This window comes from Hemicordylus capensis, chromosome 6 (genome assembly GCF_027244095.1).
Source record: "Hemicordylus capensis ecotype Gifberg chromosome 6, rHemCap1.1.pri, whole genome shotgun sequence".
Classification (NCBI taxonomy): Eukaryota; Metazoa; Chordata; class Lepidosauria; order Squamata; family Cordylidae; genus Hemicordylus; species Hemicordylus capensis.
This window is the reverse complement of record NC_069662.1, coordinates 148,658,674-148,686,123: the sequence shown is the minus strand read 5'-3', so window position 1 is coordinate 148,686,123 and position 27,450 is coordinate 148,658,674. Positions and strand designations below refer to the sequence as shown.

Below are 27,450 nucleotides of genomic sequence, written 5' to 3'. Positions count from 1 at the left end.
CTCCTCAATGTCAAACTTAGATACTGACTTTCAGTGTCGAGGAGGAGGACAGGGAAGTGGTATTGGACTCTACCACTGCCCACACCTTGCTTTCAGTTCTCGATTCCAGTTCCAGCACTCCCTCTGCATCGACATTCAAAGGTCCCCCCACTTCACCCCCCACAATAATCTGAAGCAGGAACTCCTAGAGAATCAGTTACAATGCAGTCTTTGGTCCACAAAACACCAGGTATAGCAACTTCTGCCCACTTGACAGACCCCTTGCCATGTCATATGTGTGGCTTTGCACATTCATCAGCTGCGGGGGCAACTCTGGCATCAACATCTATGGGGACTAGATCTCCCGGTTTCCCTTATGACTTTCAAGAGGATCAACCCTGGAAGTCTTCACAAACAAGACTGTATCCACTGCTAGCTACAGTACCAGCTCTAACTTGTACTGTACACACCCTGGCTGGAGGTGATAATTTAACCACGGCATTACAACCTACGGTTAAGACTGTTTCAGTGGCAACACAAACCGCTTTCTGGCCCCCTGTAAAAGTTTTAAAAGATACGGACACACAAACTGTTTATGAAAGCCTGGAGGTTGGGACGCAAACACTAAGTATTCCAACTCCATGAAAAACAACTACTATTGAAACACAAACATACATACCACCTTCTCCATCTCATTCACCTTCTGATCACCATGGCTCTTCAAGTTTGACCCAGATGACCCAGACAACAGAGTTGATCCTCCAGTTGATGTAGCTCCAACCACTCATGTCTCCCCTAATGAAGAAATGAAAGCATATCACTGTCATGTTAGGGAGATGGCTAAAGCACTATGTCTCGACCTGAAATCTGAACTAGCCACTATTGATGTCCCCGTCTATAATTTTATGACTAGGTCTGAACTCAACCTGTGGCTCTGCCTGTTCTCACTGGCTGCACAGTGTGCATGGGGGGCAGGGCAATACACACCTCAATTCCCATGGCTAAGCGACTGGAAAGTTTCTTTCGGGTTCAGGTGAAAGACAATGACTATCTTCTAAAGCATACCGCGCCTCTTCCCTCGTCCTAGACTGCGCTTCATCATCATATTCTAATACTACTCCTGCAAACAGAGAGGGGAGAAAAACTGACTTTTTGGGGAGAGAAATTTACTCCACCTCGTTCCTGTCTGTTATGATAGCAAACTATTCAGTGTACACAGCAAAATATACTCATGGCTTATGGGAGGATTTACAGAATGCTATGGAGGTCCTCTCTCCGGAAGAATTTAAAAAGCAATTCCAAGACACGTTGGATAAATCGGCAGCACTTACTCGCGATCAATTAAGCACTGCCAAACACCTGGCCGAGTCTGAATCATGCTTTTTGGTGGCTGCAATCTCCCTGCGGAGGCACACATGGCTTTGCTCCACCAACAAAGAGAGCGCCTTCTTCCACATGATCCTCACTGCACGTTAAGGTCATCTGAAGAGGTCCATCTCCAGCTACTACCCATGAGTCTGGTGGCGACTCAGGGGTGGGCCTTCTCTGTAGCTGCTCCTGGGCTGTGGAATGCACTCCCTGCAGAAATCCTTAATCTGAATTCTTTATTGGCCTTCAGGAGAGCCCTCAAAACATATCCGTTTGGCCTGGCCTTCCAGGGTTTTTAAATAGTTGTAAATAGTTTTAATGTTGTAACCTGGTTTTTCAGGGTTTTTAAATTGTTTTGGATGTTTTAATTGTTGTTGTTTTATGGTGTGTTATAATCTCTATTTTTAACTGTTAATTTGATTTTAATTGTTTTGTTTTAATGTAAACCACCCTGAGCCATTTTGGAAGGGCGGTATAGAAATTGAATAAATAAATAATAAATAAATAAATAAACCTGCAGGGCACCATGAAAGAAAGAACTGAGGGCTTACCTTTCGATGGTAAGGGCCTGTTCAGTGAGGACATCAACTCCACCATGGAGAAAATGAAAAAAAATCAAAATTCACTGCTAAAATGTTCACCACGTCAACATCTGCCTCTTCCTACAGCTCCAAATACCATCCTTATTCAAGGCAGAAATCCACATTTAAACATCAGGAACGCCATGATTTTAGGAAGCAGTATCAGCCTTGCCACAAGCGTCTTTTTCACGGCAAGGGGAAGTCAGGCCAAGCCCAGTGTACGAAGCAGACTGAGCCTCAGAAACATCTTTGAGGTTCAGACCCACCCACTGTCACTGCTACACTCCTCCCTTCTCCCACCACTGGGGTCCACAACATCTTGGCAAGTGAGAAACAACACCAATCTCACGAACTCTGTTCTCTTGCCAGCAACCAACATCAAGCTAGCATGCCATGCCCCTGCATGGCACCACATAACATCAGACCTCTGGGTCCTAAATATAATATCTTAAGGCTACACCATAGAGTTCAGAACAACCCTGAAATTTACAGGGATGAGATTCACTCAACCCTCCCAGATGTTATTGGAAAAAGTGAAAGAGCTATTAGCCAAAGGGGCTATTGCCCCAGTACAGTGGGTGCACAGACGGAAGGGGTTTTACTCCCGATACTTCTTGATCCCAAAGAGAGATGGTGGCATTCGACCTATCCTGGATCTATGCCACCAAATTTGTCCATGTGCAAAAGTTCCATATGATAGCGTTACAAGAGATCCTACCTCTTCTATAATAAAAGAACTAGCTTCTGATTCTGGATCTCAGACTAAGGATATGCAAACAGCTTCAATCCCCAAACCTGTTCGAGGTCGAACCTCTTCGGTCCGACCATCCGTGGTCGAACCGAACCCCCAACAGCACAACGGCCTTGCAGAGGCCATTTGCGCATGCGTGGCGGCAGACAAAATGGCCACCGCGCCAGCATACGGAGACCCGAATGGGCAGAATAAAGCGGCTGAACGGGCCGCGGCGGTGATGACTGCAGCTGGTGGGAGGAGGGGGAACCTTCACAGACATCCCAGACCCACCCCACCCACCCCCCGCAGCTTAGAGGAAGCCCCCAAAAGGGGCTAAAGGTTTAACTTAAAAAAAAAAAATCGCGAAACCCCCCGGACCGGGGGTGGCAGGTTTGAAGGGGTTCTGGACCGAACTGGTCCGGTCAGATTTGAGTCTAGTCCAGATTGGGCCAGCACATCCCTATCTCAGATGTGTACTTCCACATTGGCATCAGGGCATGACAGAGAAAATAACTGAGCTTTGCAGTAGGAAACAAAGTGTACCAATATGCTGTCTTACCCTTCGAGTTTGCCACCCCCACCCCAGGGTATTTACAAAATGTATGGCTGTAGTGGTAGCTTACCTGTGGATCCAGTGCATATCAGTCTATCCTTTTCTAGACGACTGGCTTCTGATTTCCAAAAACAAAGAAGAGTTACTTTCTCAGACAAAATATGTATTATCTCTTCTCCAAGACTTGGGGATCCAAGTCAGTTGGATTCTAGACATGGAAGCCTGGAGGGCATACTTCCCTCAGGAACACTTCCAGTGCGTCAGGGACCTGGTTCTCCATTTCCAGCAACATTCATCTCAAACAGCCCGACTAATTCAAAGACTCCTAGGTCTTATGGCATCCTACAACATAGTAGTGTGATATGCCCAGTTAAAGATGCGCAAGTTGCAACTTGGTTTCTGTCAGTCTGTCACCCGTTTGAATGTGGATCGTCAGGACCTACGTCTAGTACTCCCAGATCAAATTCTACGCTCTCTTACCTGGTGGTTGACGGGCAGGAACCTGCTGGTACGGGTTCCTTTTCAAATGATGACTCTTTCAATCTGGCTAACAGACGCCTCTCTGCTAGGCTGGGGGCCCGACTGCGGAGCACATCAGATACAAGGCAAGTAGACCTTTCAACAAAAACAATTACATATCAGTTTCCTGGAGTTTCTGGTTGTCTTCAAAGCAATGAAAGCCTTCCTACCACTTCTACAGGAAAAAGTTGTACAGGTTCCTTTGGACAGTACCACTGCCCTGGCCTGCATCAACCATCAGGGGGGGACAGTGTCCCAAAGTCTTTGTGCACTCAGCCTGCAGTTATGGCACTGGTGCATCCAATATCAAGTCTATCCGATGGTTATGCACATAAAGGGTATAGACAATATCCTGGTGGACAACCTGAGTAGAGTTTTTCCTCAGAAACAACATGAATGAGAAATCACGACAAAGTACATTACACCTCTCTTCACAAGTTAGATACGACCAACCATAGATCTTTTTGCCACCTCAGAGAATTTACACTTGTTTCTGCTCCAGGGAGGGTCACGGCCCACAATCACTAGGAGACACTTTCCAGCTAGATTGGCAGCAGAAGATCCCTTATATGTGTCCTCCGCGACCACTGATCAGCCAAGTGGTTGCCCGCTTTTTGACTGCTCCAACAATGGGTATCCTGGTGACTCTATTGTGGCCAAAATGCTCTATGGTTTCCACAGGTACTCAAACTGTCAGGGAACCACTACCAGAGGCTAAACGGGAGCTAGACCTCTTAACACAAGACAACAGCAGCATACTGCACCCAGATGTTCTCACACTGCCTAACAGCATGGCGAATCAACTCTTGAATAGGATCCTTCCAAACCAGCAAAAGCCATCCACCAGCAGTAATTATAAAAGCAAATGGCTCCAATTCAAATCCTACACAAGGATGAGTGGTTTTCGTCCTACCCATGCCAAAATCAAGGATGTACTCCTCTACTTGCCTGATTTAAAATCACAAGGGCTGGCAAATGTATCTTTGAAGGGTTAGGGATAGCAGCTCTATCTTCAAAACTTCCAGGCCATGATAAAAAGACTCTCTTCTTACACCCAGAGAGTAAAGCCTTCCTGAAAGGCTTTATGAATTTAACCTGTTCGCACACCCATCGAACCATGGAACATATCCTTGGTCCTTTCAACTTTGACAGATGATCCGTTTGAACCTATGGGTTCTGCCTCCATCAAACTAGTGACTTTGAAAACTGCCTTCTTACTGGCCATAATTTCAGCTAAAAATGTAACTGAATTAACAGCTTTGCGGATAGATTTGCCATACACCAGAATTTATCTGGATAAAGTGCTAATGCGTATGGACCCAGACCTTTTACTCAAGGCGGTGTCCAACTTCCTCCTGAACGAGGGTATTGTTGTCCCCACATTCTTCAAGAATCCATCTACTCCTTTTAGAATGTGCAGTGCACTTTTATATTACCTGGATCACACCAAGGACTTCAGATCCACCAAGCGTCTGTTTGTAGTACTCAAGGGCTCTGTGAGATGATCCGGTATTTCCAGACAAAGAATGTCCAGATGGCTAGTTGAGCTCATCCTACTAGCATACAAGACACAGAATGTTCAACCACCTGAAGCAATCAAGGCCCACTCTTCCCATGCCTACACTTCATCCGCTGCACACCTATCGGGGGTAACCTTCGCGGACATCTGTAAAGCAGCAACTTGGTCCACTGAGATACCTTTCATCAAGCATTATGCCCTAGATATGTGCTCTGCTGCCAAGGCGAGCTTCAGGAGAAGTGTTTTGTAGCGGGTCTTACAATAGCTACTACAGCACCCTCCTCCTTGGATTGCTATCTAAACACCCATTCTTATGGATCTCGGCGGATCTCGATCCAGATAAACAGGTTGCTCCACTGTAACTATTCTGGTAGAGCTCTGTTGATATCCATAAGACCCTCCCAAACCACCCCTCTGCAGTAGGGCTACACTATGTGTGTATTGAGTGTGCAAGCTCTTCTTCAATGATAAACGCACCTAATTCCGGATGCATTTATTCCAGATGCGTCTTGGAGTGGTCGTCCAAGAACTGAAGAACAGGCTACCAGCCCATCTTTAAATAGCACGCTGAAGGTGTGTGGGTGGGGTTTGGTCGCCTCGACGAGCTGTGGCATTCTGCTATGAGGGTCCTGTGCAGGCGCATTACCCCATTCTTATGGATATTGACGTATCTCTACCAAATCAATAGTTACAGGTGAGCAACCTGTTTTTCTACTGAGAATTTATTGTTAAAGGGACTTTTTTAAAAATCTGCCTGATTTATCAGCCGACTTTATTAGCTGACTAAAAGGTTTTATTAATGTAATCAAGTAACTCATTACACATTGTAGCCCTAATTATCATGCATAGTTTCTCTGTAATTTTTCAAGGCCAACGTGTCTGCCTAAAGGACCTGTATTAGCAGTACTGAGGCAAAATGGTCTTTATTCTGCCCTGCCTTATATGGCTGTTGTCAAGATTCCCAAAAGCATACTTGAAGCACTTTGAACACTTGAAATGCACTGCATTCTTACTAAATAGGTTTACAGGTTGCTCCTATACCCAAGACACTGTATGGTTATAAAAACATCATAATACAACTCGCTAGAAAATTAAATACAAATTACAGAAGTCAGCACTGTAAAATTGGGAAGCTATAGCCTCTAGCAGAAGTCATAAATGCACAGCTTACCCGCTATAAATGAAGCCTTTGCCTGGCGCTGAAAGGACAACCAAATTTGGTTCCAGCCGAGCTTCTCTGGGTATGGTATTCATCAAATAATGGGGCACACGGAGACACACAGGAAGGCTTCTGATGCCAATTGAAGGGTTTGGGCAAGCTGATGTCATAGTATTTGTATTAGTCACATATTGCATCTCTATTTCAAAGGTTCTCATTGTCTTAACTATATTGCTAGCAGGATTATGTTCCTCTTCAGCTTGACAAATATTCTTTTCTTTTAACTTGAGCTGGCCAAGTATTGTGACAACTTGCTAAAAAAATCAGCAAAAGGCATGACAGAAAACGAAGTCGAAGACAAACTTACAAGCTTCATTACTGTTTTTAAATATATTGACGATAAAGATGTTTTCCAAAAGGTAAATAATTACTCTCTCAGAATAAAATTCCGTTTATTTCCTTGGCTATCTATATCTTTCTTTCTTTTTTTAGAAAAAATGCAAAAGAAATCTTAACTCTTACTCTTCTTTAATGTAGTTCTATGCCAGGATGTTGGCAAAACGGCTCATCCATGGCTTGTCTATGTCCATGGACTCTGAAGAAGCTATGATTAACAAATTGAAGGTAATTATTAGCTTGCTAGAATAGTGAAATCAGTTGTATAGTAGCAGCAGTTGTATATACTTTAAGTTTGCCTAAATTAGCCTAAGCCTAAATTGATTTGAATGGAACTTCCCTAAATATTCTTAGGATCATTATGGACTGGTGGATATTTTTATTTCATGTTAATTTTAACTTGTGTTAAATTCAGTTGTATTAGACATGTATACTTTTTTTTTAAAAAGGTTGGTTTCTGGTCATGTACTGAAATAAAGCTGTTACTACCGTTCTTGGGATCTCACCTAAGTTTGTTAACCTTCTATTGATTGTGCTATCTGATCACAGTGGAAAAATCCTGGTGGGTTATTAGCAATAGCAATAGCAATAGCACTTACATTTATATACCGCTCTATAGCCGGAGCTCTCTAAGCGGTTTACAATGATTTAGCATATTGCCCCCAACATTCTGGGTACTCATTTTACCAACCTCGGAAGGATGGAAGGCTGAGTCAACCTTGAGCCCCTGGTCAGGATTGAACTTGTAACCTTCTGGTTACAGGGCGGCAGTTTTACCACTGCGCCACCAGGGGCTCAATTCCAGCTGGTCTTGTGGTAGCAAGCATGAATTGTCCCCTTTGCTAAGCAGGGTCAGCCTTGGTTTGCACTTGGATGGGAGACTACATGTGAGCACTGTAAGGTATCCCCTTAGGGGATGTGACCATAGCTTAGTGGTAGAACATCTGTTTCCATGCAGAAGGTCCCAGGTTCATTCCCTGGCATCTCCTGGTAGGGCTGGGAAAGACCCCTGCCTGAAACCTTGGAGCCACTGCCAGTCAGTGTAGACAGTGCTGAGCTAGATGGACCAATGGTCCAACTCGATATAAGGCAGCTTCCTATGTTCCTAGTGTAATAACTTTCTCTGAGAATTAGCTGTTTTGAAGGCTGTCATGCTGGAAGCAAACCAGCAGATGGCACCAGAATTATGCAAGCAGGCAGCAAGCCACTCCATAAAACTTCACACACATCCCATTCTAAGTCTGTGTAGGGACAATAGCTTTTCAGAGACGTGTAAATTGCCTGCGGTATGTGTGTGTATTTTCTGTCCTACCATAGTCTCTGGTGAAAGGGTTTGGCAGGTTTCTATACCATTTCAAACTCTGTTTGCAGATGGTGGGGACTAGCTCCCAACAGTGCTGCTGCAATGGTGTGTACTTAATTACCAGGGACAATGATTGAACAGTGTCTGTGATACCACTGAGGTTGAGTAACACAGTTTCTTGCCCTGATGCAGTTCCTAAGATTTTTCTTATCCCCCCCCCCCTAATCCTGCAAAGGATGTTGGCACATCCACTATGATGAAGTTATGTTTTTAAAAGAAATACAATAGTATGCCCTTCTCCCCATGCTGGAACAGGTTTTAAAGCTTTTCTTAAAGTGTACCTATCTGCTATTTATCACGTAGACTTTTTTAAAAAAGAGTTGTTTAAAAAAAAAAAGGCTGTTCACTTGTTTTAATTTTTACAATCTCTGTGTGTGTGCCTTAACTGTATTTTTTTTTCCAGCAAGCCTGTGGTTATGAGTTCACTAGCAAGCTCCATCGAATGTATACAGACATGAACGTTAGTACAGATCTTAACAACAAATTCAACAACTTCATTAAAAATCAGGACACAGTCGTTGATTTGGGAATAAGCTTTCAGATATATGTTCTTCAGGTATGAAGGCGTGTGTGTATGTATAATGAAACAGTTTGCCAAAGTAATGTACTAAGAATAAGTATAGCACCTTAATTCAAAACTCAGTTACATGAACGCAACATTTTAGTAATGCTTTATCACTCCTTTACATTCCTGTTCCAATACCCCATTACACTTGCCCCTGGCCTGCATGCTAAATTATGCTGACTAATTTCTCTGTCTCCTGAAAAAATATAAGTATGGGAGAGGATCAGTTTTTCTTGTAACAAGGATTCCCAGATGTTGTTGACTACAACTCCCAGAATCCTCTGCCAAAGGCCATTGCAGCTAGGATTGCTGGTAGTCAACAACATCTAGGAATCCCTGTTACAGCGAACACTGGATAGGAATTTAGGTACTTAACTTGCAGTTCTGCAGGAAAATAAAATAAATTGAACATCCTTCCTTCTAAAACAAAAATTCCTGAACACCTGTGCTACACTCTGCAGAACTTGCAACAGCTTCCATAGCTCTGTGCACTTGCCTGAGGCAACAGGGGAAAATCAGTCAAATGAGGAGTGCTCCTTAAACTGAGAGCTCCAGGAAGGGAAGCAGGAATCTGAGAGGAGCCTTAGATCCCCTGGAGGTTAGCTATGGGGGAGATCTGGAAGGCAAATTATTCCTAGAGGGAATATATCTGAATACAGTTCAGTCACCCCTTTCCTTCCTTGGGGAAGCAATCATAACTTTCAACTGCAGAAGCAGACAGGCTGATTTCCTTAGTAGCTTGTTTCATTAGGTAGGAGAGGTCAGGATTTCTCCGCTATTCAGTCTCCTGTCTGAAGCTATGATGTGTGATGGTGTTATAGTGAAACGAGCAAACAAAAATGCCCAAACCTTAGTGCGAAATGTCGTTGGTTCCCACCCATGCCTCATAATTTCAAATAAGGTTGCTATAGACAGGTTTAAGCCTACCGAGTTTGGGAGTTTTTAGGAATGGCAGCTGTTTTAGATGTGTGGCCTCATTTCAATATATAGTAATGTCCATGTGGTTATTTTCCAGGCTGGTGCATGGCCTTTAAATCAGGCTCCTTCATCTACATTTGCAATTCCTCAGGAACTGGAAAAAAGTGTACAGATGGTAGGTTAGTAGGAGATTTCTTGCAGATTTAATAAATATCTTAAGTTGGGGTTTGAAATACTTAAAGTCGTTGGTATGCACTGTAGAAATCATTTACATCTCCTATAAAACATGGCAAGATAAAAGTCCGTTGGCTTTTGCTGCCTTCACAGAATACCTCTTTGATGGTTCAGTATTCTTTCAGAATTAGGTAACACAACCGTAGTGTTCTCCTAACACTGCAGCCTGAACTTCCTGCCCTGGGCTAGTCTGAGGATCTTCCTGTCACAGGGAAAAGGTGATGTGTGAATGCAACCAATGTTTCTGAACGGCTAATTAAGCAAATCTCCCTTCCTGTTAAATTCACATGTTGAGTTTCTCAGGCTCAGTTGTACTTGCCTTCAGGTCAAAATGTAGCATCCAAGAAGCCAAAAAAGGGAGGGGGGGGATATTGCATTACATTTGACGAGAGGGTGCGCCATTATCTTTCAGCACATTTTCCTCATATGACTTTTAGGGAACTTGCTCCATCAATAGACTTAGCAAATTGCAGAGGTTTTGCTAGTGGCACAGCGAAACAAGCCTATATGTGTACACTTTCATTTCTGCTTCTCTTATAAATAATACAAAATACATCACCTTAGTTGCTCAGCTGCTGCAGAAGATATTACTCCTCCTTGATCCCAAGGCCAGCAACATGCATATATTTCTTGTCCCCCCCCCCCCCCAATCTACCTTCGGCTGTTCTGGAATTTTCTCTATTGTCTTTAATTTCATCTCTGCTTCCTTCAGTCCTGTTCATGCTAGCCAAACTGCTGTTTAAGATCTTTTGGGACTAATCAGGGAAAAAACATCCCATATTCAGCAGAAAGTATGCAACCTTCCACACCTGACACTCATCAGTGATGGCTGGAAACCAGGTATTTCTAACACGCAAAAGAGGCAGAAATTGTAGCACTGGTTAACATTTTAATAAGCAGTTTTTTATGATGGCAGTAATAAGCAAATGACATTTATTTTTATTATTATATTTATTAGTATTAAATCTATTAAATTAATAATAAGTAAAAATAGCAATAAGACTACTAAATATATACTTGAATATATTTGAATTTATTCTTGAATTTAACTAAGAGATCAACCTTATTTTGAACATCTATTAATTCAGTATGTCTTGATAAGAGTTTTTTTTTTACTAGAACCAAAGAAAAGTTGCCCCATTAAAATTTATGGGAATTAACTTGGTCACAGTTAACTGCTTTCATTGATTTTTAATGGTGCTTAGTCATGGTTTTCTTGGGTACAACTCTGTGTGTTCCTGTATAATTTGAGAAACCCTAATAGCCATCTGCTCTTCTTATCTTATAACTTATAGATGTGGGTGTTTAGAGAGACCTGCTTGAAAACTATAATTCCTGCTGACTTTCCTGAGATGCTGGATACCCTAACCCCACCAAATCCCTGCTTAATTCAGGCAGTTTTTATCCTCTTTGGTATCACCAGTTCTGAAAATTCTATATCACTGCTGACGTCTTATTCTGAACTTGGAAGCTCTCTGTGTCCCTTTTTTAAAAAGGGAAAAATATACATTTTAATATACCTCTAGTAAAGGTGATAGTTTTCCTCATATAGTAGAATTTTCTGCAGAAAAATATTATCCAGCTTCTTGGAGATCTTATGTTGTGATACATAATTACCAAGGATGTCCCCATTTTTTCTTCTTTCCCTCCTCCAACATTATTGCATTATCAGGAAATATTTCACATCTACTTTGTCATTAGCACAACTGACTTCAGTTCACATGTCATGATACATGCCCTGTTTTCTTTTCTGGCAGCACTTGTTAAGAATTATTAGGACATAGTCCCCTTCTTAAAAACCAAGAGACGTATTTTTCTATGTACATAAGAACAGCTCTGCTAGATCAGGCCCAAGGCCCATCTAGTCCAGCATCCTGTTTCACACAGTGGCCCACCAGATGCCACTAGAAGCCTACAGGCAGGAGTTGAGGGCATGCCCTCTCTCCTGCTGTTACTCCTCTGCAACTGGTACTCAGAGGCATCCTGCCTTTGAGGCTGGAGGTGGCCTATAGCCCTCTGACTAGTAGCCATTGATAGACCTTATGCAAGAATACATCTTATTCTTGTAGTTAGGGACAGCTTAAACCTTTTCTAGGTTAAGATTTCTTGCTGCATTGTGAGTGGTTTTTGAAAAGTGTCTTTATTCCTCTTAAAGTAAAGGCTTTCTTATGCACTGCCCTGTATTTGCAGCTTGATGCATTCCATTTGACAGAAACAATATCAAGCTTTTTCTCAAGGACCGCCTGTGTCTCACTTGAACTCAAGCTTGAAACTTGAATTTGGTATCACACTTGAACTAATATCTTGATCTAGCTTAGTGGCATCAAGGGAAGAAGCCACTGAGTAGCTTGCTCTGTTTCCAAGTGACAAGTTAAATGAAAATAATCCAACTGTTCTGTGCTCTTTCCGATCTTAAGCTGGGTCCAGTCCTAGTTTCCTTTTAGATCTGAGGAAATTTCTCTCTGCCTTTTAGCCAGAAAGTTACTTCCATTGTGTCAGTTGTACTGAACTCATTAGATAAAATAAGCTTGAGTACTCTTTCTTAAGGAGCCTCTGCTGTCTGTCTTTCGAAGTCGGGAGCCTCTGCTGTCTGTCTTTCAAACGCCTTGGAGTTCTCAACTGCTACAAACCAGTTTTTCACCTTCCCCCACCTCCCCTTTTTAAAAAAGCGGCTTGTTTATTCTCAGTAGTATCAAGATTGGTAGCTTAGGCATAGTTTTGAAGAATGGGAAACATCTTTTCCTTGTCTGCGAGGTAACTTTTTCTCATGGAGCCATCCACCAATCTTGAACATCTCTGTTGTCTATTGCGGAGCAGGGACTGTTAAATATGGATGCTTTAAACTTTGAAAAGATCTACTGGGAGTATGAAGTACTCTCTGCCTCTCTAGGCTGGGACCTGGATTCCAGGAACTTGGAGTAGCTACTTCAGTTGCCCAGGACTGGCAGATTGAGTATATATGAGAAGACCGAATGACAGGGGAGGAATAAAGCTGTCCCATAAAATCAACTCTAGAAGCATTGTAAAGATACCAACTTCTTCCACTCCTAATGGCCATCACTGGAAGCTTGCTTTTCTCTCACACCTGTGACATTGTGTGGCTGCACACATGGCAGATCCATACTAGGGAAGAGATCCATACTAGGAATAGAAAACAGCCATGACTACAATGTCCTGCATCTTGCCTCAAGTCTTAAGGTCTGTAGAAGTAAAACAGCCAAATAGAATACAGAGAAGAAGAATATACCTCCCAGCAGAGAGAAGTTGGCCATTTCCTAATTTGTGTATCCGATTTGTTCATAAAAAGAGCAAACTCTTTCAGGTAAAGCCAATTTCTGTAGCAGATCCTCTTAAAAACACACACGCACACATGCACGCGTATATGTATGTATGTATCCTGAGGTAGTCCCAGGAACCAATTGTTTTAGATTGGGGCAAATGTCATCTATGCAGAAAGCCATCATGCTTGATTTATTTCTCTATAAGTGGTAGACCATAGATATAACACTCACTTCACATTTGGAATCCCATTGGCACTGATAGACCAAACGCACCCCACTTGCAGCTCCTTATCTATAGGGGGCACCTGGCCTTTCTCCCTTTCCCCACCCCTGAGCAGCAATATATGACTCACCGTAACTGCTGGGGCATGATCTGTCGTACAGATTGCCCACTTTGCCCTTCATTGTGTGTCAGAAAAATGTGCTTGTTCGGATGACCCCCTGCCATTAAGGAGGAGAGCACTGCCGGTGCTCACTGAGCACAGTGCATGTAGCAACTTGCACATTGTCCAAACCTGGAAATGTCGGGCTGCCAATGTTGGGCACCCCCCTCCCCCACCCAATATCTCTAACAAATGTTTGGAGTTGAGTGGCGAATGTCATGTGGCAGAAGGGATCCAACACTTCCAGATTCAGAGAGCACCGGAAGCGAGCGGAAGGAGCTTCTGGTGTTGGGAGCACATGCTTACCGGGCACTGGCACTTCCCTCCTACCTCAAGTAGGCCAGACCAGTGAGCTGTCCCTAGGTTCTTGTGGAAGGCCTCTCCATGTTTTGAAATGCTAACTGGAATGTTAACAGTGTAGCATTAACCGGACTCTACCCAAACCCATAGGAACTTGCGTACAGTGCTATATTCTCTCTACCTTTGCAACCACACATTCGTTAGTACGCGGCCATGTTTTATCGGGAAATTCTATTCACTATTGCTTTTGTAAACCATATGTTAAACATTCTCTAATAAAAGTCAGTTAGTTCTTAGAGTGTCAAACCAATAACGAGGAGAACCAGTTTCAAGCCCTTGCTCAGTCTCAAAGCTTACTGGGTGACCTGGAGCCAGTGAGCATCACTTGGCCTAACCTACCTTACAGGATTGTTGTGGGGATGGTGGGGGAGACATAGTGTTGAGATCATGAGTGTAATAGTTTTTCAGCTAGCAAAAGAGCAAGTTCCTGGTGTCTGGAATGCAACTGCAAGGATCAAATCCTGGAAGAAGTTGTCTACCATTGTCTAGTCCAGTCTCACAACTAAGACAGGTATTCATAATGTTATTGCTCATCTATGGACAGAGTAAGGATACTGGTAGCCTTCCTTTTATTTTTATTGGATCTCACCCCATTCTAAGCCACCTAATGGCACAGCGGGGAAATGACTTCAGTAGCAAGCCAGAGATTGCCAGTTCGAATCCCCGCTGGTATGTTTCCCAGACTATGGGAAACACCTATATTGGGCAGCAGTGATATAGGAAGATGCTGAAAGGCTTCATCTCATACTGCATGGGAGGAGGCAGTGGTAAACCCTTCCTGTATTCTACCAAAAACAACCACAGGGCTCTGTGGGCGCCAGGAGTCAACACCAACTCGATGGCACACTTTACCTTTAACCCCATTCTAAGCAGAGCAAATCCTGTCTTACAATTCTACATGTCAGCAATCTATGTAAGCAAGATTAAAACCAATGCCAATATATTAGAATCCTAGACTTGGAAGGGGCTTTGGAGGTTTTCTGTTCTAACTCTCTGCTCAGCGCAGAATTCTACTACCGTGTCCTTGATGGCCAGCGAGCATCTGGAAATCTTCAGCAAAGAGCTCACCACTGTACATGGCAGCCTTTTTTTTTACTGCTGTATATCTTTTACAGTCAGAAAACTCCTTATGTCTAACCTGAATCTGCTTTCATGCCATTTCAATCTAGTTCTGTTCTCTCTGCTCTTTCTTCTCTGCAGCAGCAATTCCAAAATTTGAAGATCACAAAATCCTATCTCCCCGTAGTCTTCTCTTCTCCAGACTAAACATGTCCAGCTCTCTCCACCATTCCTCATAGGGCTTGGTTTCCTGCCCCTCACCTTCTTTGTTGCCTCCTCTGAAACTCTCCCATTTTATCAATGTCCTCCTTAAAATACAGTGCCCAGAAGTGGACACAGTATTGACCCAGCGCAGAAGAGAGTGGAACTGGAGTCTTCTGCTCCAATTAATTTGCACAGTCTGTACCTCGTGAGTGCAACCCTGATCATGTGGTGGTGTCTCTTAGATTCTGGAGTGGGAAAAAGGAATAGAAGAATTTCAGTTATGCAAGATTAACATTGTTCTGGATTTCCTAGTATGTAGTGTAAGCCTACAAGGAACTCCAGACAAGGAACTCAAGCAGTACAGTCTATAGGAAGGGATCCAGTTTCTCAGAAACGGCTGAGAAACTTTAGACAGCCTTTAAGGCTGTCTACCAAAGCCTGAGAAGAAGAAACATGTTCCAAAAAGTACTCTGATGGAGTGGGGAATTAGATGTAGCAGGCAATGTTAATTTCATTACACTGGTCTTCAATGCATCACACAGAGCCTCTTAAAACCTTTCGGAAAACTTTTCAGAAATAGAGTACCTTGCCAGATGGTTTATATGTACATGTCTAAACATGTAGATAATTAAATAAATTTTTGGAAAGGCTGCTGACTTCAAAAATCAGAATTTTGGTTCAGATCTTGCTTGTCCATTTTCAGCATTGTATCCACTATTGGTCCCAAATGGACATGCTGGGGCAACCTTTGAATGGATTTAAAGGGATGCTACTTGTTTTTTTGGGTCCCTCTCTGGGGCTAGATGAAGCTACATAGTGAATGATGATGAGGGGATTGATGGGCAAATTGTTGGTTGACACCAACCTTTCTTGCAGATTTACAGAATTAAAATGTTAGCAGCAGCCTTAATAAGGGCTTAACTTTGTGCTGTTTAAAATTGTCATTTTAATCAGCGATTTGCTTTCTAAATCCTGCTTTCTAATTTATTTGATCAGAGCAAATTAACTAATGTACTTAGTATTTGGATAGAATTTTCCTCTCCCCTCCCCCCCCCCCCCCCGAGCTGGCTTCAAAGGAAAAATGGAGACTTGGAAATTGAAAGTCTCCTGAGCTTTTCTTTGAAACCTCACAGTGGCAGTTGGAGATGACCCCAATAAATTCTAACCCCTGAGGATTGGGAATTAAATTAGACCAGGTTTTTTGATGTTGTTTTAGTAATATGCACTGTAGGTATCAATTTTATTTTAATGAGCCATTAATATAAGTAATGAGTATAAGCGTATCTTAATATGAAAGATATGAAATGTATTTTGGAGTGCTTTCTTCTAAAATGGCCAATTAAGATGGTATGCATTTGACTTACTGGGATTAAACATCAGGCATTCATGTAATAATATTTTCAAATAGATGTAAAATTAGTGAATCGTTAATGTTGTGATTCATGTTCATATAATTAGGACAGTGTGATACATGGAGTATTCTTAGGATTCATTTGAAATGGTGTTAGGTTTTATTGCCATTCCTCTCACCTTTTCTCTCTGCTTCAGCAAAAGACAAGCATTTCAAGTTCTGTTTAATTATTAGAAATTCCCTTAAAGTTCAAAGTTGTAGACTATTTCTTGCATTAATGATTTAACTCTCCAAGAAAGTCCTAATTAATAGGCCACTATGTATATTGAGGGACCGCCTGCTCCCAAGGGTTGCTGCCCACTTGACAATGTCATCTGAGGGGGCTCTGCTCTGGGTGCCGACAGTGAGGAAGGCTTGGCTGTTGTGCACTCAGGACAGGGCCTTCTCTGTTGCTGCCCCCAGACTTTGGAATGCTCTCCTAGTGGCCATTCGCTCCTCTGACTCCATCACAGTTTTTAGAAAGCTTGTTAAATCTTGGCTTTTTATCCAGGCCTTTACATGATTGTTTTATTACTGTTTCTATGTGTTTTACTCATGTATAGTTTTTATGTTTGTATTTTATAGATTTTAAATTAGATTGGTTTTGCATTTTTAGCTTAATATTTTTATTGTCATTTTTATTGTATGTTTTTTAACTTTTGCAAACTGCCTTGGGATTGTTTTTAATGAAAGGCGGTATATAAATGTAACAATAAACAAACAAACAAACAAATATTTCATGTGCTCAAAAAATAGCTCTTTCTGAAATAATGCTGCTTAATTAATCAATACAGGGTAGAATAAAAAGAAAGGATATAGGATTGTTCCTGTCACAATTGTATGCTTTTCATAATGAAATTCAGAGGCTTTTTGTAGCCCCCTCAACCAGTGTTCCCTCCAACAGGGATCCCTAGATGTTGTTGACTACAACTCCCATAATTCCCAAGCAAAAGCCATTGTGGCTGGGGATTCTGAGAGTTGTAGTCAACAACATCTGGGAATCCCTGTTAGAGGGAACACTGCCTTCAACCATGGTTGAAGGCTCTGCTTAATAGCTATCTATCAGCCCTTTAAGCTAATGTTTAGAGCCAAGGGACCCTAAATAAGGACTACAAAACCTGCTTGTTAGTTCTTCTAGTGAACTTTTAATTGTCTTCCAAGAGGGGTCCAGTGAGACTCCCAAGGTTACTGGCACACCTTTCTTTAGAACCATTGTGAGTCTGTCAGAAACTTTCTTTAAGATGTAAGACCAGCTGAAACCTCCTGCCTGGCATGTTGCTTGCTAAGAATTTTAATTTGCATTTCATATGCAAAGCTCTGTCATTAGGAGCCTGTGTGGCCTAGCGGATAGAGCATAAGGCTTTGCTCTGTGTGACCTGGATGACCTACTTCTGCCGTAAATGTATTTTGTAGCTTTGGGCAAATGATAACTACTTGCCATTTGGGTCTCCACTGGAAAAAATGGGAATAGCAACTGCTTCACAGGGTGGTTACGTGTTCTGTGAAAGCAGCCTTTAAAAATATAACTGTCCATACAAAGTGATTTGAAAGTAGCTATTCATTTGAAAAATAGTGGCTGACATACTGCACAAAGTTCCATGCACAACGTTACACGGCAGACATGCAGCTGGGCAAGTGCACTCTTGCGCAAACACACACATTGTGCAAATGGAGTTGTGCAATAGTACGGCCATTGGAAATTGTTACAATGCATGCTGAACTTTGTGCAGTATGTCAGCTAATACTGTATTCTGCAGTAAAACATGAGAGGCGTCTAGTAAATGTGCTAGTTAATCACACCCTAGTTTACAGATAATGCCAATGTTGGCTTTGGTTATTGAACTGACTCGCAAAAAACTCCAATGGGCGTAGGGTTGGTAGGAACACACACGCAAAATGAAAGCAAGTAGACACAAAACCGTAGTATACTGGCTAGATTGTTGGGTTTGTATGTGTAATTCCTACTTAACCTTGAGTTTCCTTTGTGGCCTTCAGAAAGTCACTTCTTGGGTTCAGACATTGCATGAATGCACTGTGTGACCAGCTTGCCAGAAGACTTGCTGGGTTGTCCAGCCACAGTTTGCTGGGACAGCTGAACCGGAAAACTGTACTTTGACAAACTAGGAAGTCTAGTGATCCAAGCATGAAAGGGTAGGAGCAAGAGGGAACACACAGCAGACAAACTTTTTTTGCATCAAGGAGTAAACATCTGAACCTGGCCATACGCTCTCAGCCTAATGCTTGTGAGGATAAATATCTGGAACATCTTGTATACTGAAAAGTGCTACAGAAATCTACTGTACTATATATATTGTGCTATAGTGATATAGCTTATATCAGGGGTTCCCTGCCTGTGGTATACTAGATGATGCTGAACTACATCATCCTTGGCTACAATTTATTGTGGCTGGAGATGATGGGAGTTGTAATTCAGCAGCACCTGGAGTACCACAGGTTGGGAACCCCTGGCAAATATACTTTCATAAGTTCTGCTTGGTTTCCACAGTTTCTAGGAAATCAAATATTTCTGTTATAATTGTGAGCTATTTTATTGTATGTATTTTAAATGTTGTTGCTATTCTGAGCCTTCAGAATTGGGTGTGCTGACTGGAATTATTAATAAACATTGCACTTTGCTCATAATTGGATCTGTTACATCTTGTGAGCAATGATTACCAAATATATGCAACATTTCTGCTGATATTTAGAACCTTAATTTTCATTACACTTTTGCCTTTTATGTGTTAAAACTCGGGCTAATTCAGGCTAACAGGAATTCTTTGTTGAGATAATTGGCTGACGATCCCTTTTTTGACTGAAGAATGATTTTGTTTTACAGTTTGAATTATTTTACAGTCAGCATTTCAGTGGGAGAAAACTTACCTGGTTACATTACCTCTGCACAGGTAAAAATAAGTGTGCATGTCTTTTACCGTTTGAAAACGTACATAATACACACTAATAAGAGTTTTTGCTTATTAGAACTTATTAATCCTTTTGGAGTTTTGTAGATTTAATTCAAGTTATGGATTTTTTTAAAAAAAGGTTGCCTTCCCCTACATATTTGACATGGTTTTGCTGACTTATTTCAATTGGGTATCTTAATTTCATCTCCTTCTGATTCTTACTTTTAGGATTTATTGCTTCAATGTTTGTGTCTTTTCATTATTAATTGAGCACTCTCCAAAAAGGGGTTCTCTTCCAGGACTCCCTTTTGGAAACGCCCACAATTATTAGCACAGGTTGAAAAAAAGAGGGAAATGTTAGGGTTAAACTCGAGTTAAGTATTCAGGAAGCTCAGCTTCGGGCTTCAACCACAGTTTGAGTGTGAACACTCTGTGGGCCCCTTGGACAAGTTCAGGAAGGCTGGGCCTGAAGGCCAGTTTAAAAATATGTATGGGGGAAAGTGAATTAATGTAGATAATATCGTAGAGTGTAGTTGGGAGCACTGGAAGGTCAATACTACAGAACCGAAGAAGTTTGCCAATATCTCTACAAGTGCGCGCACACAGAAGTTTTATGCATTTTAATTCACTTGTATTGGGATGATCTTTTAATGAAACTAGGTAAGATATTCAAACTGTAACTAAAAATACTTCTCCAGCCCTTGTTAGCCCTCAGAGTGCTTCAGTGTTGTGTTTCTCTTCACAGCACCCTTGTACGTCTTGGTTAGGCTGCTGTTCTTTAACTACCAGGTTGGAACCCAATACTGGGCCTTGGGCTTAGATTCATGGCTCGCCCCTTGCCCCCGGCCAAGATGAGAGAAAGTTCTGTGTTTTGCTTTTAATATAGGCTGTTAGTTGCTTCATAAACTAGTTTATAAAAAAGTATAAATCATTTACAGGTGAGGTCAAAATGAATTATTTGTGCAAACCGTACGTAGCCATGGTTACGACGTACCAAATGGCAGTGCTGCTTGCCTTCAACAATAGTGAAACTGTCAGTTACAAAGAGCTTCAAGACAGTACGCAGATGAATGAGAAGGAACTGACAAAAACTATCAAGTCCTTACTTGATGTCAAAATGATCAACCATGACTCAGACAAGGTATGTCGCAAAAGGGACATTGAGTATTTTCTTAACAGATTGTCTTTGTTTTCTATTTTTGACTCACACCTGCTTCTCTTGGGGGAAAGGGATGGAGTGAAATTTAGCCTCCCATTGCTTTTATCTACAGCCACTATAGAAAAGTATAATGGCCACATTTTTTGACAATATGAATCCTGTCTCTGAGAACCAGGGACACATGAATGTTGTATAGCAGAGGTTCTCCAGTTTGGGTCCCCAGATGATATTGGATTACAGCTCCCATCATCCCCTTTGACCATTGTGGCTGGGGATTATGGGCACTGTAATCGAACAACATCTGGGGATACAAGTTGGAGAAGCCCAGATATTTGTTTTTCATACATCACATGGCCACTGCTGAAAAGTAACAGGATCCAAAGTTGCACATGACTTGGAGGGGGGAAAGTATGTCTTTCATTAATGGCATGTTAATATTTGTGTCCCACTTTTCTTTTAAAAAGGAAGTGCAGAGCAGCTTACATGCAAACAAATACAGTAAGATCAAAACAGTGCAAAGTAAGAACATATAAATTAATTAAAAGTACTTCCACTACAAATACTAAAGTAGTGCTTTGGATGCTAGCCAAAGTCTGGAGCTGTATGTGTGTTCTGTGTAGTACTAAGTGAAACGTTATTGTAATGCAGACATCAGCATCCATAGTTAGCAGGGAGAACGTCCAAAAAGCACAACTCTACCTGACTTGGAATGTTAGCCTTGGGGATTATTCCTAGGCAAGATAGTGTGGAGTTGGTATTAACTTAAACTTGAGCAGTGTTTAACTGCACCTTTCCCCGCAGAAACACATATCTTTCATAAAAACTATGCCCACCCCACTGTCTAAAAGGAGATTTTAAGCAAAGGTTCATTTTCCTCTCCCCAGTACCCTTTGTAATTTTACTTTAGAGATAGGAATATGCATTTGATCTTTTTCCAGTGCAAGATTGATACCTAAAACCTGTCTTAGTTTTCCCCCTCCAGTATTTGTTTACTATATGTTGTTTTTATTTGTGGTTTGGGGGTTTCCCTCCTAATGTTAAATGTAGTGAAACAGTTACTGCATTGCAATCCTAAAAACCAGTTGTATACAAATGAGTTAGCTGATTTGGGCAACGAGACCTCTCCATAGAGAAGTTAAATAAATCAGATCTGGCAAATTGAACAAGTAGCAATATGTTTACACTTCAGCAGAGGAGATGGAAGCCATATGTAACTGCATGTAGACTCTTCAAGCAAGCTGTTCACTGTTCTTGGAAAGACAGCCTAGCTGCTAATGTGTTTGGCACCATTTGTGTGTTTATAAAATATATGTGGTTTTTTTTCCTCAATGCAGGAGGATGTAGAGGCAGAGTCTACTTTTTCATTAAACATGAACTTCAGCAGTAAACGAACAAAATTTAAAATCACCACATCAATGCAAAAAGATACACCACAGGCAAGTATTCTTACCCCATCTGATATTATCTGGCATGAGGTTCTATAAAGAGTGTAAAATTGAAATGGATTTTTTTTTTAAAAAAAATAACTTTTTGGTGATTGCGAGGGAATGAGTCATAAGAGGCAAAGCAAGAGTCTGGCGGCTAGGACACAAATATGAGTAGCAGAACTTTTTGAAGTTGGTGGTTCCAGATGACTGTCTAGAAACCATCCTTCAGTGACATGAATAACTCCCAAATGAGCCATAGCCCCCTCTTGCAGGTAGTTTTTCCTGTCTGTCTCTTCTTCATAGATTCCTTATGGCAAAACTTTATAAATCCAAGCAAGGGGAAAGCCATCCCTTTCAATAGCAGGCAGTCGTTAGTTAAATCAGTGTGGGGCTTCAAAGTGAAAAGCTCTCCTTTGCACTAATGACTACCTTGTCATGGAAAGGGGTGATTGTTTCTCTTTTAAGCTTCTCACGTTGAAATTTGAAAGATTTGCCATGAGGAATTGGTGAAGAAGAGACAGATGGGGAGGGAAAGCTGTGCCCATTTTATGTGATCAATTTGAATTCAATTAAACACTTCCCAGCATATTTATAAGAATTTATTATTATTGTTGTTTATATCTACTCAAGGGCCATTGGGTGCAGCCTACTGTTCCCGATCATAGCCGGTCAGATGTCTCTAGGAACTTGCAAGCAGAGAATGGCAATGATGGCCTCCCCTGTTTACAATTTGCAGCCATTAGTTTTCAGTTGTATAATGCTACTATATATGGAGGCTCTACTTAGCTACCATGCATAACAGTTGTTATCAGATCCATCCTCCATGATTTGTCTGACACTCACATGCAAACAAATACAGTAAGAACAAAACTGTGCAAAGTAAGAATATATAAATTAATTAAAAGTACTTCTTCTGGACTTACTTAAAGTAGTGCTTTGTATGCTAGCCAAAGTCTGGAGCTGTGTGTTTATTCTCCTGTGTAGTATTAAGTGAAAAGCTATTGTAATGTAGACGTCAGCATCCATAGTTAGCAGCGAGAACATCCTAAAGCACAACTCCACCAGAGCATTCCTGACCTGGAATGTTAGCCTTGGGTTACTCCTAGACAGGGCAGTGAGGAGTTGGTATTAACTTAAACTTGATCAGTGTTGAACTGCACCTTTCCCTGCTGAAACACAAGCCTATTTTTCAAAGCTGGTTTTACTGGTACTGAATTCCACAAACTCATTTTGCATTGTGAGTAACAGTACTCTGTTTTATTACTGTTTGATCCAGCAGGGCTGTTCTTATGTTCTAATATTGGTATTATATGGATTTCTTTTTCTTTTTCTTTGATGCTGTTGATAATTTTGTTAATCCCCTCTCATGACATTCTTCCCTACCTTGAAATTAAAATGCCCCACATTGCATAGTCTTTCCGAAATTGTCCTTGAATCCTTCCCTTCATCTAGCTCAAGTGGCCTAGGTGGGAACTGAATGCTTTTTCACTCAGGCACTGATCAGATTCATACCCACCTGGCTTCCGGGAGCACTACAGCTTGAGTCACTCCCAGACTCTTCACTTACAAAAGTATACTGTAGTTCTCAGCGCAACCGAGTGCCTAGCTTCAACATGCAACTCAATGGTTGCACTGCAGATGGCAGCACCACAACTAACCCACTGAGCTGCACTTTCCTGGACTATTGGTGAGTCTCTTACTATTGTCCATGTGTTACAGGAGATGGAGCAAACCAGAAGTGCTGTAGATGAAGATAGGAAAATGTACCTTCAAGCTGCTATAGTTCGTATCATGAAAGCACGAAAGCTGCTGCGTCACAACGCTCTTATTCAGGAGGTAAGGAGAGATGTGTCCGAGGGTTATAGCACAGAGCACACGCCTCATGGGGTGGGGACTGCTCAGCATGGAGGAGTTCTCATTCAGTGGGAGTTTTCAAACTGTGGCACTCTTGCCTTCACTGTGACACTGGGCAGGGTCCTGAGCGAAGCTAATCATGACTAACCACCACTGAAATAAACAAGGTGAGTTAGTCATGACTTAAATTCAATGGGACTCAGTCATGACTTAGTTTAGATTTTGCCACTGTGTCTACTTTGGGTTCTGATTTTAAGAAGTGTATAGTTTAGATACAAAAATTCAGGGGTTCAATGTCACATCATAGCATCCCTCTATCTCAGTGGCTAAAAACAAAGGCACATTAAAATGTCTGGGTTTTGGAAAATCTCCAGAAGCAGCACATTCTGTAATGCTGCCATATGGACTCCGTTCGCCAAGAGTTTGGGGCCTGCCCACAGAGAAATTGCAGAGAGGGATGCCAATGTGAAGGGAAACAGCAGCTGACAGTTTTCACAATCACAGCCGTGTTTTTTCTAGTGTCCCAAACATGGAAATTGCTGCAGTTCTATCCATTTCTTAGCAGATTTCTTAGCACAGAAATATCCATTTCTTAGCACAGGCCATCTGTGCCTCCCCGTGAGGTGTGTTCTGATGAGAACTCATGACTGTTCATGAGCGATTGTGTGAACTGGTCTGCAGTGCAGAGAAAATGAATGATTTTCAAATAAAATGTGGTGTCCCAGGGATGGCATTTGGCTTGCTTTTGAAATGTTTGTCATTTGGGTACTTAGCATAAAGTGTGTGTCTTCCTTTCTTTCTCTTTCCCACACAGGTAATTAGCCAATCAAGAGCTAGGTTTAACCCAAGTATCAGCATGATTAAAAAGTGTATTGAAGTTCTGATAGACAAACAGTACATTGAGCGGAGCCAGGCCTCGGCAGATGAGTACAGCTATGTAGCATGAGGTTGATATCCTGCAGGTATGGTTGTACGGAGATCATTGCTGTCACTGCTTGGTGTGTCCTGTGGGGGGAAAAAAGCAGGCCTGTTGTGCCTCCATAACCGGTCACTTGGCAGCCCCTGTTTCTTCTGCTGTTTACAACATCACCAGTGCCACGTCATGAGCGTCAATGAGAAAACAAAAAGCCTATAGATATTCCAAGCTCATGTCATTATGACATTTCTTAAAACTTTACTAAAAGAGAATGAGTGAAATCTTGCTGAAATGTGGAAATTTTGGTTGGACACCATGCTTCCCCCCCCACTCCACCCCCTCCATTCTACACCCCCCCCCACGTTTGCAGTTGATGTTTTTTAATGTATCTTAAAAGGCAAAGTTGAAACAAACTAAATATTGTAATATGGCAGATAACATAATAATTGTATCTACATTAAAATGTAAAAAGAACATGATACTGCTGCTTGTCAAATAAATAAAGACATGGAATACATTGTGGTGACTCATTGTGGTGACACCATACATTGGTGGTAATCCTACATGTTTCTAAATAGGATTAAAATGTCTGTTAACAATAGATTTTAAACAAAGAACCATCACATTTTTCTTTAGAAATACTAAATGGTCCCCCAATCAAGTATTGCCAATTGAGATTTTTCTCTATGCCATTCAGTATCCTGCTCCCCATCTCTTTGCTCTTTTGTTAAGAAAATGGGCATTAACTTCATAAAAACAAGTTATGTTGAGATGTTTGGGTAGGATATTACTGTCACACTTGAAAAGAAGGTTTGATATAACAGATGCAGGGTGGAAGGGGCAGCTATGTTATAAAGAAAGCAATGGTTCACCATCCTGTACACAATTAACAATGGGGCAAGTTCCACTGAACACAGTGGGATTTACTTGTAAGATCCACAGGATTGCACTTAACTCAATATACAGAAACATATCTTTACTTCCAAGTCCTCTAGCAGTTCTTAGAGAGATGCAAAGCTAACGCAAACCCATTTGATCGAGTAGTCGTATCCTATGGAGAACTTCATGCAGAGGCTGGACAGCCATCTATTGGGGATGTTTTCACTGTGGGTATAATTGTGGTGGGTGGACCAAATGGCCTACAAGACCCTCTACAACTCTATAATACTACGAACCTGTCAGCATGACACGTCAGGAATTGTTCGGGGATTCAATGAAATTCAGTGTATAGCTGCATATATGCCAATGGCAGAAGCCTCTGAGCCAAGATGGGCAAGCTGGAGTGCTTGGTTGCTAATGAAAACAGAAATATAGTGGGCATAACAGAAACATGTGGGAACCAGTGGGACGTGGTTATCCCTGGAAATAAACTCTATAGAAAGGACAGGGAGGGGTAAATTCGGGGTGGAATAGCACTGTATGTTAAAGAAGGGATAGAATCTAACAAGCTAGAAAACTTAGGAAGACTGGAGTCTTCCACAGAAACTCTGTGGGTGACAATAAAAGGCCTGAAAGGAACTGTGCTACAAGGAACATGCTATCTCCCTCATGATCACACACAGATGGGGTAAACTCATATTCAAGTAATGACAGAGGCCAAATTTGTAGATATGCTGAACAACTGTGCCCTAGAACAGTTGGTCATGGAACCAACCAGAGAGAAGGAGACCTTGGACTTAATCCTGAGTGGTGCACAGGACTTGGTACGAGATGTCAGTGTCGTGGAACCATTAGAGAACAGTGACCATAGTGTGAGCCAGTTCAGCATATATGTGAGGAGGGAATCGCCAAGAAAGTCTAACACAGACACTTCGAATTTCAGAAGAGGAAACTGCTCTAAAATGAATTTGGTGAAAAGAAAACTGAAAGGGAAAATCAAGAGTAACTTTGCTCCAGAATGCATGGAGTTGATGTCAAACCATAATAATAGAAGCCCAGTTAGAATGTATACCAAAAAGGAGGAAAGGTACCACCAAGAGCAGAAGGATGCCAGCATGGCTAACAAGTAAAATCAAGGAAGCTATAAAGGTAAGAAGACTTCCTTCAGAAATTGGAAGGCCTGCCCAAATGAAGAGAGAAAGGAACGCAAACATGGGCAAAAGAAATGCAAGGAGACGATAAGGGAGGCAAAAAGAGAGTCCGAGGAACATTTAGAGAAAAGCATCAAGGGGAATAACACAAACTTCTTTAAATACATCAGAAGCAGGAAAGCTGCCAGGGAGGCGGCTGGACCATTAGACAATGAGGGAGTGAAAGGGATTTTTAAGGAGGACATGGAGGTTGCAGAGAAGCTAAACAAGTTCTCCACATCTGTCTTCATGGCAGAGGATACTGAGTGTATACTAGGGGTGTGCCCAAACCCCGAGCACTGTTTGGGGAGGTTTAAGAATACACCCCGTGCGGCTTCCTGCTGGTGCGGTGCTCAGCCCGAGTACCCCCGCATGGTGCCAGCTTGTGCATAGTGTCCAGGCATGCGTGGGCACCATTTGCATGGTCAGCAACACCTTGCTGACCACGCAAATGATGTCCGCACATGTGTGGACACCACGTGTGTGCTGGCACTGCACAGGGGTACTTGAGCTACATGCCACCCTAGCAGGAAACTGCATGGAGCAGCAGACAGC

General features: G+C 41.9%; 1 protein-coding gene across 5 annotated transcripts in view; it reads left to right on the top strand.

Annotated features, from left to right (window-relative positions):
- The window catches only part of CUL2 (cullin 2), a 90,353-nt gene extending 65,010 nt beyond the window's left edge, over window positions 1-25,343 (top strand). For all 5 annotated transcript variants that reach the window (XM_053259647.1, XM_053259648.1, XM_053259646.1 and 2 more), the window contains 9 exons: window positions 6,702-6,830; window positions 6,949-7,035; window positions 8,574-8,726; window positions 9,751-9,828; window positions 19,404-19,470; window positions 20,409-20,611; window positions 21,964-22,065; window positions 23,776-23,892; window positions 24,725-25,343. In XM_053259647.1, coding sequence (XP_053115622.1) covers window positions 6,702-6,830; window positions 6,949-7,035; window positions 8,574-8,726; window positions 9,751-9,828; window positions 19,404-19,470; window positions 20,409-20,611; window positions 21,964-22,065; window positions 23,776-23,892; window positions 24,725-24,856 — 1,068 coding nt within the window. In that variant the 3' untranslated portion in view covers window positions 24,857-25,343. The remainder of the gene's footprint in view (window positions 1-6,701; window positions 6,831-6,948; window positions 7,036-8,573; window positions 8,727-9,750; window positions 9,829-19,403; window positions 19,471-20,408; window positions 20,612-21,963; window positions 22,066-23,775; window positions 23,893-24,724) is intronic.
- The last annotated feature ends 2,107 nt before the right edge of the window (window positions 25,344-27,450 follow it).